Genomic DNA, 15779 nt, shown 5'->3' with positions numbered 1-15779 from the left:
TTACTAATGATTGGTTAAATAAATCTGTTAACGGTTTTGCCAGCTCACCACTAAGCTCTTTTAATAATTTTGGGTGTATCTCATCAGGCCCCTGTGACTTATTTGTCTCCACTTTAGACAGCAAACTTAGAACATCTTCCTCTGTAAAGACACATGCATCAAACGATTTATTAGTCATCCTTTCTAGTGGAGGTCCTTCTCCTTCTTTTTCTTTTGTAAAAACTGAACTGAAGTATTCATTAACGCAGTCGGCTAGCCCTTTATTCTCTTCTACATACCTTCCGTCCTTTGTTTTTAATTTAGTTATTCCTTGTTTTAATTTCCTTTTTTCATTTATATATCTGAAGAATGTCTTATCCCCTTTTTTCATAGACTGAGCTAGTTTTTCTTCTGCCTGAGCTTTAGAAGTTCTTATAACTTGCTTGGCCTCTTTCTGCCTAATCTTGTAGATGTCCTTATCTTCATTGCTCTGGTTTTTTTTATAATTACAAAATGCTAGCTTTTTATTTTTAATGATTTGGGCCACTTCTGCTGAGTACCACAGTGGAACTGAAAAGTCTAATGCAATTTTCTGTTGCCTTCAATAATGCACCTTTTAAGTAGTCCCATTTCTCCTGGACTCCATGTAATCCGTTCCAGTCTGATAAGGACTCATTTATGACTAATTTCATTTTTGAAAAGTCTGTTTTTCTCAAGATGCCATTATTGACCCAAGTTCATTGATTTTTTTTACCTAAACTGCGAGCATTTGTAGACAGGACTCTGAGCTTATCATTTCTTAACCTCTGTGCTTCTGACCTGTTCTGGCATTGTTTCGGGGGGCAATTGGACTTTTATTTTCACTCTTTTGCCCCCCCTTCCTAGTTTAAATACTCTTTCGCAAATTCTTGGAGTTGTTCACTAAGTACATTTGTTCCTTTGAGAGAAAGATTCAAACTATCTTTTTTGTACAGTTCCTTTCTATTCCAAGTAGAGCTATCATGAGAAACAAAGCCAAATCCTTGCTCTTGACACCATTTACCAAGCCATATGTTGAACTCCTTTATGCGCCTCTGCCTATCATTCTGAACATTATGCACAGGCAGAACTTCAGAAAATGAAATGGTGGATGCAAAATCCTGTACGTCATTACCAAGTGTGATAAAAGATTTTTTTTCACCTCTGACACTTCATTGCAAGCCAGGTCATTTGTCCCTAGATGGACAAGAACATCCACGTCCCCTTCCTGCTTTGCTTGCTTAACAATATTAATAATACGTCTTCTATCTCTTCTAGCAGTAGCCCCAGGGAGACATCTCACAAAACCATTTTCTTTAAGCTCCACACTTCTTATGATTGAATCTCCCAGCAACAGCTGCTTTCTTTGAGACTTCACTTTCTTTTTTGTCCTTGGCTGCAGTCTTGCATACATTAGACATAGGAGTCGATGGTTTCTCACCATCCAGACTATAGATATAGATATAGATATAGATAGATATAGAGAGAGAGAGAGACACACAGGGTCCGAGGAGATTTTTATCCCTAAGAATTTTATTGTGGGTTGCGACCAGTCAAAGGGGGACGTAGAAGAAAGGGTAGTGCTAATATGTTTGGGTAGGGAGATGTTAAGAACTTGTGATTTAGGCCTCGTTCACACTTCAGTGTTTAGTCAGTGATTTCCATCAGTGATTTGTGAGCCAAAACCAGAAGTGGAGCCTCCACAGACATGAGGTAGAAGGGAAAGATCTGCTCCTGTTCTGTGTTTAGAGTTGCACCTGGTTTTGGCTCACAAATCACTGATGGAAATCACTGACTAAACACTAAAGTGTAAACGAGGCCTTACTCATATTCACTTTGAAGTTTGAGATCTGTCCGAATTCTTGAAAAAGTTTTCCTATGATGGGGAGAGAGACAGAAGGATTGGTCAGCATCAACAGAAGGTCACCTGCATAAGCCTCAGCCTTGTGTTCCCTTTCGCCACAGTATACATTTATCTAGTTGAATTATTTGTAACAATGTTTCCATTGTGAGCACGAAAAATAGTGGATAGAGGACATCCTTGGCGGGTACCATTTGAGATGGGAAACACAGGTGACAGCGTATCATTGACCATTACTCTAGCGGTGGGGTCTGTCTACATTGTGTAGATAGCGTCTATGAATATGTGCAGGACTCGAAAGGCCGCTAGTGAGGCTTTAAAGGGGTTATGCAGTTTGTTTAAACTGATGATCTATCCTGTGGCTAGATCATCAGCATCTGATCGGCGGGGGTCCGACACCCGGGACCCCCACTGATCAGATGTAATATGTTTATTGTTTATATATTTTATATGTAAAATTTGGAAAGAGGGGATTTAAACGTTATATTTTAGGGTACTTTCACACTTGCGTTTTTCTTTTCTGGCATAAAGTTCCGTCACAGGGGCTCTGTACCGGAAAAGAACCGATCAGGCATATCCCCATGCATTCTGAATGGAGAGTAAGGCTACTTTCACACTGGCGGCAGGACGGATCCGACAGGCTGTTCACCATGTCGGATCCGTCCTGCGGCTATTTCGCTGTGACGCCGACATAGTGACATGGTGAACAGCCTGTCGGATCCGTCCTGCCGCAAGTGTGAAAGTACCCTAATCCATTCAGGATGCATCAAGATATCTTCAGTTCAGTCGTTTTGACTGATCCAGCAAAAGATAAAACCGCAGCATGCTACAGTTTTATCTCCGAAAAAAACTGAAGACTTGCCGGAATGCCGGCATTTTTCCCCATAGGAATGTATTAGTGCCGGATTCGGCATTCAAAATACCGAAATGCCGGAGGTAAAAATGTGTAAAAAGATACTAGACTGATCCGTCTGTCCGCATGACAAGCGGAGAGACGGATCCGTTCTTGCAATGCATTTGTGAGATGGATCCGCAACCGGATGTGTCTCACAAATGCTTTGTCACATCCAGATCGGCAGATCCAGCAGGCAGTTCCGACGACTGAACTGCTTGCCGGATCACACTGCCGCAAGTGTGAAAGTAGCCTTAGGCCTCTTTCAGACGGGCGTCACGTTTTCGCTCCGGATGCGTCCCGGGTGCATTGCGACAAACCTGCGCGGGTAAGTACGCAATTGCAATCAGTTTTGACAGCAATTGCGTTCCGTTGTTCAGTTTTTATCGCGTGGGTGCAATGTGTTTTGCACGCGCGTGAAAAAAACACTGTGGTACCCAGACCCGAACTTCTTCACTGAAGTTCAGGTTTGGGTTCAAGGTTGTGTAGATGTAATTATTTTCCCTTATAACATGGTTATAAGGGAAAATAGTAGCATTCTTAAAACAGAATGTAGAGTAAAATAGGGCTGGAGGGGTTAAAAAAAATCATTATAATAATTCACAATAACTCTCCTTTAATCCACTTGTTCGCGCAGCCCGGCTTCTCTTCTGTCTTCATCTGTGAGGAAAAGGACCTGTGGTGACGTCACTGCGCTCATCACATGGTCCATCACATTATCAATCACCATGGTAATGGACTATGTGATGAGCTCAGTGACATCACCACAGGTCCTTTGACAGGTCCTGGAGAAAGAACAGGAGACCGATCAATTGGAGGAGGTGAGTTAATTTTTTATTTTTTAACCCTCATTGGCACTGCGCCACCAATGTTTATTATACTGGGGATGTTGGGGGGGGGGCGAACTGCGGCACCAATGTTTATTATACTGGGGTGTTGGGAGGGGGGCGCACTGCGCCACCATTGTTTATTATACTGGGGTGTTGGGGGGTGTTTATTATATTGGGGGGCACACTGCGCCACCAATGAAGATAACTGATCTGTTAATACAAATACAGGAGGCTGGTGCCGGAATCAAATAGCAGGCACCCGACCTCTGACAGGGAGCTGCGATCCGCTGTAGTTAACCCCTCAGGTACCGCATGATCACAGCTCCCTGTCAGAGGCAGGATGTCGGCTATGCGATTCTGCTGCCGGCGCCTGCCTTCTGTATTAAAAGTTAAAGACTACCTTATATGGGTTCAGACTTTGTTAAGCAGCAAGCTACATACAGCGACGCCCAGGGATGTGCGCCAGCTGTGCCCCATTACTGTCTCTCCTGTTCCATATGCTAATTACTATCGGAGCAATGGGGACGAGACAGCAGCTTCTCTAGTGGGCGTTCCTTCTCCCTGCGCTGCAATTGGACAGTGCTACAGCCAGGGAGAAGGAACGCCCACTAGTAGGTGCTAGGACATCGCTGGGCGCCGCTCTGTGTAGCCTGCTACTTAAGAAAGTCCAAACCCATGAAAAGTCCTACAAAAACGGCTGCAGGGACAAATGTTAGAAACATACTGTTATGTAGTGCTACATAACAGTATTTCTGGTGGTAGAAGTCCTTTAATGCTGCCTTTAACGCGATCGAAGACCAAGAAAAAAGAGGCCACAGAAATAACCTGCGAATAAAAATATCACATGACCTAACCCCTCAGGTGAATACCGTAAAAAAGAAAACGGTGTAAAAAAAAAAGCTGCTTTTTTTTTGTCACCTTACATCACAAAAAATGTAATAGCCAGCAATCAAAAAGTCATGCGCACCCCAAAATAGGGCCAATCAAACAGTCATCTCATCCCGCAAAAATCATACCCTACCCAAGATATTTGCCTAAAAACTGAAAAAACCATGGCTCTCAGACTATGGAGACACTGACACATGATTTTTTTTGTTTGTTTGTTTCAAAAATGAAATCATTGTGTAAAACTTACATAAAAAATAAATAAAAAAAGTATACATATTAGGTATCACCGCGTCCGTGACAACCTGCTCTATAAAAATATTACATGATCTAACCTGTCAGATGAATGTTAAAAATAACAAAAAAAACAGTGCCAAAACAGCTATTTCTTGTTACCTTGCCTCACAAAAAGTGTAATATAGAGCAACCAAAAATCATATGTACCCTAAACTAGTACCAACAATTCTGCCACCCTATCCCGTAGTTGGGGTCACTTTTTTTGAGTTTCTACTGTAGGGGTGCATCAGGGGGGCTTCAAATGGGACATGGTGTAAAAAAAAAACGGTCCAGCAAAATATGCCTTCCAAAACCGTATGGCATTCCTTTCCCTCTACGCCCTGCTGTGTGCCCGTACAGTAGTTTACGGCCACATATGGGGTGTTTCTGCAAACTACAGAATTGGGGCAATAAATATAGCATTTTATTTGGCTGTTAACCCTTGCTTTGTTACTGGAAAAAATGGATTAAAATGGAAAATTTGCCAAAAAATCTAAATTCTGAAATTTTATCACCATTTGCCATTAACTCTTGTGGAACACCTAAAGGGTTAACGACGTTTGTAAAATCAGTTTTGAATACCTTGAGGGGTGTAGTTTCTAGAATGGGGTCATTTTTGGGTGGTTTCTATTATGTAAGCCTCACAAAGTGACTTCAAACCTGAACTGGTCCCTAAAAAGTGGGTTTTTTAAAATTTCTGAAACATTTCTAGATTTGCTTCTAAACTTCTAAGCCTTGTAACATCCCCCAAAAATAAAATATCATTCCCAAATTGATCCAAACATGAAGTAGACATATGGGGAATGTAAAGTAATAACTATTTTTGTAGGTATTACTATGTATTATAGAAGTAGAGAAATTGAAACTTGGAAATTAGAAATTTAAAAAAAAAATTGGGTAAATTTGGTATTTTTTTTTAATAAATAAAAAAAATATGTATTTATTTTTTTACTTCATTTTACCAGTGTCATGAAGTACAATATGGACGAAAAAACTATTTCAGAATGGCCTGGATAAGTCAGTGTTTTAAAGTCACCACCACTTAGGCCCCTTTCACACAGGCGTTGCGGGAACACATTGTAATGCGGGAACACATTGTAATGCGTTTTGCACTCGCGTGAGAAAAATTGGGCGTGTTTGGTACCCAAACCCGAACTTCTTCACAGAAGTCCTTTTTGCCAAGGTCCTTTTTGCTACAAAAAGCTAAGATCAAGACAGAAGGAGATGCCGGGCTACGCAAGCAAGTGGATTAAGGTGAGTTAAATATTTTATTTTTTATTTATTTTTTTAACCCTTCCGGTGCTATTTTACTATGCATTCTGTATTCAGAATGCTATTATTTTCCCTTATAACCATGTTATAAGGGAAAATAATAATGATCAGGTCTCCATCCCGATCATCTCCTAGCAACCGTGCGTGAAAATCGCACCACATCCGCACTTGCTTGCGGATGCTTGCGATTTTCACGCAACCCCATTCACTTCTATGGGGCATAAGTGATGCATGAAAATCACCGCTTATGTGAACAGCCCCATAGAAATGAATGGGTCAGGATTCAGTGCGGGTGCAATGCGTTCACTTCACGCATTGCACCCGTGCGGAATACTCGCTCGTTTGAAAGGGGCCTTAACCTTCTCAGGACCGCCGCACGCAGGATTGCGTCCTGGCGGCGGCCCTGTTGTTCCTCTTGGACCTGCCGGCGCGTCATGTCTCGAGAGGCGAGATTTCCTGTGAACGTGCGCACACACAGGAGCGCGCGTTTGCAGGATCGCAAGGTAAACCAGTGGATCTACAGCATGCCAGCGGCAATCATTCGCTGGCAGGCTGTAGATTCAATTTATTTATTTTTTAACCCTTGAAAGGTATATCGGACGCTGTTTTGTTAACAGCGTCTGATATACCTGGTCCTCTGATGGTCCCTTTTGCTTGAATCGACTACCAGAGGACACAGGCAGCTCTGTTATAAGTAGCACCACACTACACCCACCCTCCCCTGTCACTTATTAACCCCTGATTACCGCCCTGTCATTGTATCACCCCCCTGTAAGGCTCCATTCAGACGTCCGTATGTGTTTTGCGGATCTGCAAAACATGGACACCGGCAATGTGCTTTCTGCATTTTGCAGATCTGCACATTGCCAGAACTATATAGAAAATGCCTTTTCTTGTCCGCAATTGCGGATAAGAATAGGACATGTTCTATAGGCTCTACAAAAAACGCAGTGTTTGCCCGATCAGGCCTGTTCTTGTGCGCACAGTTGCGTTCAGTTCGCACCACCGCAGTGACAGAATTAATTTTTTTCTGATCACTGCGAAAACACTGTAAAATCGCTGCGGCACTATAAAGATCACTTTTTTTGGCACAAGTTAGCGGACTTGTGACGAAAAATAAAATCTCACATGAACTCGTCATACCCCTCACGGCATGGCGAGTTCCTAGAAAAAAATTATTTTGGCACAAGTTAGCGGAAAATGATTTTTTTTTTTTTTTCTCTTACAAAATCATTTTCCGCTAACTTGGGCAAAAAAATAATAATATTCTAGGAACTCGCCATGCCCCTCACGGAATACCTTGGGGTGTCTTCTTTCCAAAATGGGGTCACATGTGGGGTATTTATACTGCCCTGGTATTTTAGGGGCCCTAAAGCGTGAGAAGAAGTCTTGAATCCAAATGCCTAAAAATGCCCTCCTAAAAGGTACTCATTGGAATTTGGGCCCCTTTGCGCACCTAGGCTGCAAAAAAGTGTCACACATGTGGTATCGCCGTACTCAGGAGAAGTAGGGCAATGTGTTTTGGGGTGTATTTTTACATATACCCATGCTGGGTGAGATAAAAATCTCTGTAAAATGACAACTTTGTATAAAAAAAATGGGAAAAGTTGTCTTTTACTGAGAATTTTATACTTGTACCTCCCCCGCCGAGATCGCCTTGTAATGGTGGATGTGACTTTTACGTCCCCCAAAGGATGCTCTTGATATAGGGGTACTGTCCTGAAACGCGTCAAGCTTTTTATGTATTAAAGACCTCTACTTTGGAACTTGGAGCCCTGGTGTCATCCTTTGAGGGATGTAGAAGTCACATCCACCATTACAAGGCAATCTCTGCGGGGGAGGTACAAGTATAGGTGTTATGTGCTTATCCTATACTTCCCTACTTGGTAAAGTAAGTCCTTTGCCAGTGCTTATTTTATTTTATGCTCATAAAGGTGATACACTGAGATTTGTTGATATACACTAAGTTGAGTATATTTAAATACAATCCATGTATCCTATAATGGATTTTTATATATGATTTTATACCACAATTTTATACTGTCTATTTGTTTGTCACTTAGAGACTTTGTATTCACTTCCTGGCACACTTTTACCTTACTACTCTATTAAGAGTTTTTCATTCACCACTCTGGCATTGGACGATAACTGAATACTGCAGGCCGGTGTCTGGCCCTCTGGCGCCCCCACTGTGATCCCAGGATAAAGCTGGAACAGCACTGTATAACCGCCTTTCTTTCTTATCTATTATCATTCCAGCAGTTCACTGGTGTGCACCGATTTTTCATGGTTTGGGGAGCTGCCTTTATTCCCTTTGAGTCATCACATCTAGACCTATCACTACCATTCATTGCAAATATCCATTGGCGCCTCATATCCTATTCCCTCCTTTTCCGTCCTACCTCCCTGTTCACCCGACTCCTTTTTGTTTTATTATAGCTTTCATATATTTAGCTGTCTTGACGAGAGAAAATTAAGATCCTGTTAATAGGTCATCTCAGCTTTGTACAGAGAAAAGGACCAATTGAAAACATGATTTTTAGCTCATAATAAGTACAATTGCCCCCAAAGGTGTACATGTAATATTGGATATGATGTAGTGGAGAGCTAGAAAAAAATTCCAAACTGGATGGAATTGGAAAAAAATATGCAATTCTGCCTTAGTTTTATTGGGGGTTTACACTGTTCCATTTGCACTAAAATTGACCTGTTACCTTTATTTTCCAGGTCAGTACGATTACAACGATACCACCCTTGTGTAGTTGAAAAAAAATACATGTTTTATTTTTATCGTCCCTGACTATAAGTGGGAATCATTAGATTGTCAATTGTGTTCTGTGATGGGTATATATCCATCACGGAACACACCATTTACTATATACTAATTCAGTTCTGCCACCTGCTGGCCTGTATTGGTATATACCAGTGATTGGTAGCGGAGCCTGCTTGAGGCTCTGATCCATCACTGGGATATTATAGCTTTCCCGTTCTCAGCCAGGGAATGCTGTCAAGGGCGCTGGAGCATGTGGCTTCTCCACCGCTCAGATGCTGTGGCTACACTTGGCCTATCACATACATCTTCCCCAGGTATCCTCTAAGAGCGGGCGCCATCTTTAAAGTGCCAAGGTCGCCAAGGGGTAAAGAGGTTGTCTCACTTCAGCTAATGGCATTTATCATGTATTTGTTGTTATCCATATTGCCTCCTTTGCTGGCTTTATTAATTTTTCCATCACATTATACACTGCTCGTTTCCAGGAGTTACGACCACCCAGCAATCCAGCAGCAGTTGTCGTGCTTGCACACTATAGGAAAAAGTGCTGGACTCCCTGTTGCCTGGGACCATGGGAGTGCACATAGTCCAGCACTTTTTCCTATAGTACGCAAGCATGGCTACCGCTGCTGGATTGTAGGGTGGTCATAACCATGGAAACAAGCAGTGTATAATTTGATGGAAAAATGAATCTAGCCAGCAAAGGAGACAATATGGACAACCACAATACATTAGTAAGTGGATTGTAACTTCCTCTACATGATAAATGCCATTTGCTGAAAGGAGACAACAACCCTTTTAAGCCATGTGCCACTGACAGGGGGTAGGGCGATAGAATTGTAATCTAATGTAAGAATGAAAAATGTGCTCAAGGAAGGAGAGGTTTCCTTATTAAGATGCCAGCGTTTTCTAATTTGATGTAGGCACAGCCCAATTCTTCTAATTGTACTTGTTGTATAACTGTTACTACATGTCAATTTCCATGTGCTTCATGTGAGCTGGCAGTGTGCAGTAAGGATTGCACAGAAGGGTGAAACAGGTGGGAACATGGCGTATGAAGCAATTAATTGTTGTTTTTGCCCTGTCTTGTTTGTTCCATACAGGATTGTCTCCAGGGGCATGTCAATATCACGACCAGATGCTATTACTGGAAAGTGCAGAATGATACGTCACGAGAGAGATGCGAAGAATGATCCAAACCCTAGAAGGTAGTTCAGTAGTCGCTTCATGTTGATATGACATGGCTGCATACATGTTCAATACTGAGGGTACAAATTACAGGTGAAACTCATTTAAAAAGGAATTGCATTAATGCAGCTTAAAATTAGAATTTTGTGAAATGGTTCAATATTCTAGGCTCAAAGTGTTACACTCTAGTCAGCCAATTACTCCATACCCCCTGAGCAAAGGGGACCTGAGATCGAGACTTTGGGGTTTCATAAGCTGTAATCATCCAAATTCTAACAAATAAAGGCTTGAAATATCTCGCTTTGCATGTAATCAGTCTCATATATTAGTTTTACCTTTTAAGTTGCATTACTGAAATAAATGAACTTTGCACGATATTCAAATTTTTCGAGTTTCACCTGTATACTTCTCATTTGTGCTGACCACACTGAAACTTTGGCAATATACTGTTCAGTGTGATTTCCAAATGGATTGTTGATGGCTGCCAGTTTTTTTTTTTTTCCTCATGTAAAATTGCTGTTTATCTGCAAAATAATGCAGTAATTCTAAGTCTATTCATTAACAGCCGTACAATTCTGCAGGTAAACAGCAGTTCTACTTTCCGAACCACGTCACAGTTAACAAGCAACTTGCAAACCATGGCATTAGGGCTGCAGTAAACGATTATTTTAGTAATCGAGTATTCTATCGATTATTTTTTACAATTAATAGAGTAATCTAATAAGAAAAAAAAAAATTTCCTTTATAAAAACAGATCCCCTGCCATCAGTCCCCAACACCCTTTGTTCCCCACTGTGCGATCAGCCCAAGTGCATCAGCTCTGCCCCCACACAGTGCCATCAGCTCTGCCCCCACACAGTGCCATCAGCTCTGCCCCCACACAGTGCCATCAGCTCTGCCCCCACACAGTGCCATCAGCTCTGCCCCCACACAGTGCCATCAGCTCTGCCCCCACACAGTGCCATCAGCTCTGCCCCCACACAGTGCCATCAGCTCTGCCCCCACACAGTGCCATCAGCTCTGCCCCCACACAGTGCCATCAGCTCTGCCCCCACACAGTGCCATCAGCTCTGCCCCCACGCTCCTCCTGACACCCGGATTGTACAGCGTCACTGGTTTCTATGACGCTGTGCACTCCAGGCGCCTGGCCTTAGTTGCGCCCCACCCCCTCGGTTTCACCAACTTACCTTTCCAGCAGGGGTGCTGCCGACACTCCAACTGGAACAGGTCAGAGCAGCGCAGGACCATGGACGTACTGTGGAGTGTCCGGAGGCCGCCTGCTGGAAAGGTGAGTATTGCAGGCAAGTGGGAGACCACGGAGCGGGAGTAATAGCAAGCGCTTCACTCCCGCTCCGTGGTCACATGACACAAACAAATCTTTTGCATCGAGGATTTTTTGTGTCTAATTACTCGATTTAATCGAGTAATCGTTTCAGCCCTACATGGCATATAGCATATCTGCGCAGTTTTTGGCCTTTCCATGTGTGGCCTTACCCTAAGCTTATGGCTACACGCGGCTATTCTGCAGTGGATCTGTCCAGAATGGGCGATCCAGGACACTTTGGGTGTTTTTTTGCGGCAAAGCTTGAAAGCCGGAAGTAAAACCTGCAGCGTAAATTGAGTTTGACATTTGTGAATGGCTCAGCCACTTTGCTGGTAGAGAACAACGCTGCAGATTCACCTCTAACAGTTCTGCCGCAGAAAGGCTGGAGTATTTGTGACACATGTGGCCATACCCTAAAATTTACATTAGTCGATATAGCAGGCGATTTCTCGGGAAGGAAGGACCTGCTCGTCAGTAAAGGAGACTGTTGTTTTCACATGCACAGATCCTTTCCACAGTATGAGGAGGAACGATCGCTAATTCCATCACCCGTCCCCATACTGAATCGGTGTTTGCTGGCAGCGGAGGCTGTTTAAACGACACAAACTGCTGCTGGCAAACAATAAATTATGTGCCTACACAAACAACCCGTTCATCGGCACATTTACACCACCAGAAGATCGCTAACAAGCATTCCTATGTACTCTTGTTGGCAATTATGTGGCGGATTCTTGGCCCGTGTAAAGAGTCCTAAGAGTATTTGTATGTGTATTATTAACACAAAATTGTTTCTCTTGTAGGTTTGATCTGATTGCCCATACAAGAAAAACCATGAATTCTGATGGCATAAATTCTCTGAACTACAGGGTCGTCAAGACTGAAAAGTTTCCTTTATTCACCGAAATAACTGTGGATGTTGGGTCTTCACCCAGCTAATACATTTTGCATTTGGCCAACAGACTCTTACTGACTGGTCTCACCATGCTGGTATGGTGGCAACTCTGACATTCAAGTGTATTATGATAAAAACTTTTTTTTTTTTTATGGACAGATTTGCATATTCACTATATTTGGCACATGCAGGTTATTTTATGTGACTGCTTCAGGAAAAAAATTACTGCAGGCTACATTAATACTTTATTGAAGTGGAACTTGAATATATTGCTGTACCCCGCTGCTATGTCATCTCTGTTTACGACCTTTGATGCCTTATCTTCCAGGACGAGCCCTGTGAGCCAAAGAATCTTTAAGCACTTTTGAAGGAATCCATATAGAAAGTTACTAATCATGTTTCTAGGTTGTTCAGCATTTATTACAGATAGAGATATGTGTGTGTGTGTGTGTGTGTGTGTGTGTGTGTGTATGTGTGTATATATATATATATATATATATATATATATATATTTGTGTGTGTATATGTATTTTTTTCATGTCTTAAGTAGAGAACCATCTGACAATGTGCTGTCTAATAGTTACTGGTACATGTTATATGACAAAAATTACAGCGAAAGATCTGCATTAAAGGGAAATTCCAGCTTTCTAGAAGTAAAGTATATTTGCAGTGTAGTGAAGTTGTCCAACTTCTGCTTGCTCTCTGTGAATTGGAACAGTCTTGTTTCCATACAGACACTGAAAATATATCTTGGTCCTGTCCAGCTAGCACAGTTGACCCATTTAAATGGGCGTTCCAGGTTTCAATTATTTATGGCATGGGTAAATCATACAGTTTTCTCATATAAATACATGTGTATTACAGAACTGTATGATTTCCAGTTCTATCTAGAAATTGTTTTATTTAATGGAAAAGTTATCAGGGCTCCTCTCATTGAGCTGCATACACCTTTGTCAGCTGGCCATGAATAGTTTTCAGATTTCTGCGTGTGAACAAGAATGTTTGAGACTGCCATATATAGTTTTATAAAAAAAAATAATATATATATATATATATATATATATATATATATATATATATATATATATATATATATATATATATATATATAAATTCCCTTTAAGCGCACAACTATGTGGCTGATCTCATTAGGGCCCTACACCCTTTTTATCAAAAAGGTGTATGGTGAACTTCCTTACAGAAGGGCAGCCATCTGCTTTCCAAAGATTTACGTGTAAACCGAATCATTTGTGTCTTGAACATTTTGTAAAAAGATTTGTATACTGAATTGATTTGTTTGGGGGGAAACAATCCATATATATACATTGTATGTAGTAAGGGCAACAAAATGCCCATGACAGTTCATGTCATCTAGCGCTTTTTTTTTTTTTTTATATATATATATTCCTCCTCCCCTATTTCAAATTTGCTTCCATTCCTATTTCAGGTTCATATTCAGTCTGCAGGTCTGTTTTCTCCATTACTGATGCATTGCTGTATCTCTGGGATGTATGCTGTTGTAGGCAGATTTGTAAGCGTGACCAACTTGATTGAAAGTAAGTTAGTTTAGGAGGAATGCAATGAGAATTGCTCACGGACGCAATTGTGTACAAAAGCTGTAGTCCACAATCCATTTGCTTACATGGTATATCTTGCACTAAAGAAAGATGTGGTGGTTGATTGGATGCAATGGATTTAGTGGGACTTTACACAGTAAAGCAGTGTGGGAGATCCATTTTGTGTTAAGTAGCATAGTGAAAACAACTAGAAGCCTCATCTGTGTATGGATGACAGTTGTCCTGTGGGAACGACAAAATCAGGTTGTGTAAAGTAATGTTATTTTCTTGTTCCAGTCCATACAACTTGCACACAAATGTTTGCTGTCGGTAATGTATTTGTAAACTGTATTTTCAGAAGCATATTTTTATATGACAATGTATAATAAACTTGAACTCGCTCAATGTAGGTTTGCCTTCTTTCTTCTACAGGCTGAACAGCCAATGAAAATGTATAGCCTATGAAATGCCTTTGTGTTAAAGGGATTGTGCAGTCAGTTAATATTGTTGACCTATCCTCAGGACAGATTATTAAAGTGGTTTTCTGGGATTTTAATATTGATAACCTATCCTCAGGATAGGTTATCAACATCAGATCAGCAGGGGTCCATCTACGGGATGGCTCCTTCCTATTTAAGTGTATAGGAACGAGTCGTCCCATTGAAGTGAATGTCTTCTTGTCATTACATCTGCTCGCCACAGGTAAACGATGAAGGGAAGGCTGCACTCACATCGATCATGGCTTTCTCTTCAACCAGCTGATCAGCAGGGGTGCAAGGTGTCGGACCCCCGCCGATCTGATATTGATGACCTATCCTGAGGATAGGCCATCAATAGTAAAATCCCAGAAAACCCCTTTAATATCAGATCAGCAGGAGTCAGACTCCCGGTTTCCCACCGATCAGCTGTTTGAAGGGGTAGCGGCACTTGTGTGAGCATTACTTCCTTTTCAATATTACCTGAGCATCGTCTCTTTTGCATTGGCAGTGCAGAGTAAATACAAGTGCTCGTCCCATTCGTAATTGAGGCGGCATACTTGTAATTACATTGTATCTCACCAAGTACCTGCTCTGCCTCACCGTGCAAGTGGAAAGTACCGTACATCCATTTTTTTTTTTTTTTTTTAACAAATCTTTATTTTCAGATTTTCTTTCATAGATAGATCTTTAGAAAAAAAACATTGTACAAATGTACATCAAGAACATTAAAGTGTCAACATAAAGGTACATCCTTGGTCTGATACAGAGTATACAAAAAATATATGCATGAGTTCGCAAAAATAATAATGAATATCGTTGAGTGTCAGAGTGTTATTCGTGGTTGTTAGATAAGCAAAAATTATCAATTACACCCCCACATTATTAGTTAGGATTTGGGCCAAAGTTAACAAGTCACAGTTATTACTTGCAAGACTGCTGACTCCATATGTATATGTATAACAAAAACAAACACAACACCACCATGTTATGAATGGAGCAGCACATTTAAATACAGCTTTTGTTAAGTCCATCAATTATGTAGAGGCGGTACCAATGCCACTATGATTAATATAATGTTTAACATGCCACTTCAGCCATGGAGTCCACACCATCAGATATTTGTCATGGGACAAGGATTCCCAACTAGACATCTCTTCCAATTGGCGTATCTCCTGTACCTTATCAACCCAGTCTGTTAATTGTGGTATTTTGTTGGTGAGCCAAAACATGGGAATTAAAAGTTTCGCCGCAGCGACTAGTGAGGCCAACAGGGAATGTTTTGTTAGAACAAACTTGACATCAGGCAAATTAAGCAAGACCACTAAAGGGGTATATGGAGAGGAGGAGGGGTTATTTCCTGAATATGTCTGGAGATCATATCCCAGAATGGGGAGATGAAGGGGCAATTCCACCAAATGTGTAATAAGGTTCCTTTAGCATCTTTGCACCTCCAACACTGATCTGAATGTGAGGAGTCCATGGCATGAAGTTTGACCGGCGTGTTGTACCACCTGGTAACCAATTTGTAGGCATTTTCCTGAATCCTGATACATCTGG

General features: G+C 41.4%; 1 protein-coding gene across 1 annotated transcript in view; it reads left to right on the top strand.

The window, feature by feature from the left end:
* The window catches only part of B4GALT1 (beta-1,4-galactosyltransferase 1), an 83630-nt gene extending 69478 nt beyond the window's left edge, over nt 1-14152 (top strand). The window contains exons 5-6 of the mRNA XM_044280233.1: nt 9887-9991; nt 12096-14152. Coding sequence (XP_044136168.1) covers nt 9887-9991; nt 12096-12231 — 241 coding nt within the window. The 3' untranslated portion in view covers nt 12232-14152. The remainder of the gene's footprint in view (nt 1-9886; nt 9992-12095) is intronic.
* The last annotated feature ends 1627 nt before the right edge of the window (nt 14153-15779 follow it).

This window comes from Bufo gargarizans, chromosome 1, assembly GCF_014858855.1.
Source record: "Bufo gargarizans isolate SCDJY-AF-19 chromosome 1, ASM1485885v1, whole genome shotgun sequence".
Lineage (NCBI taxonomy): Eukaryota > Metazoa > Chordata > Amphibia > Anura > Bufonidae > Bufo > Bufo gargarizans.
This window is presented reverse-complemented; position numbering and strand designations above follow the sequence as displayed.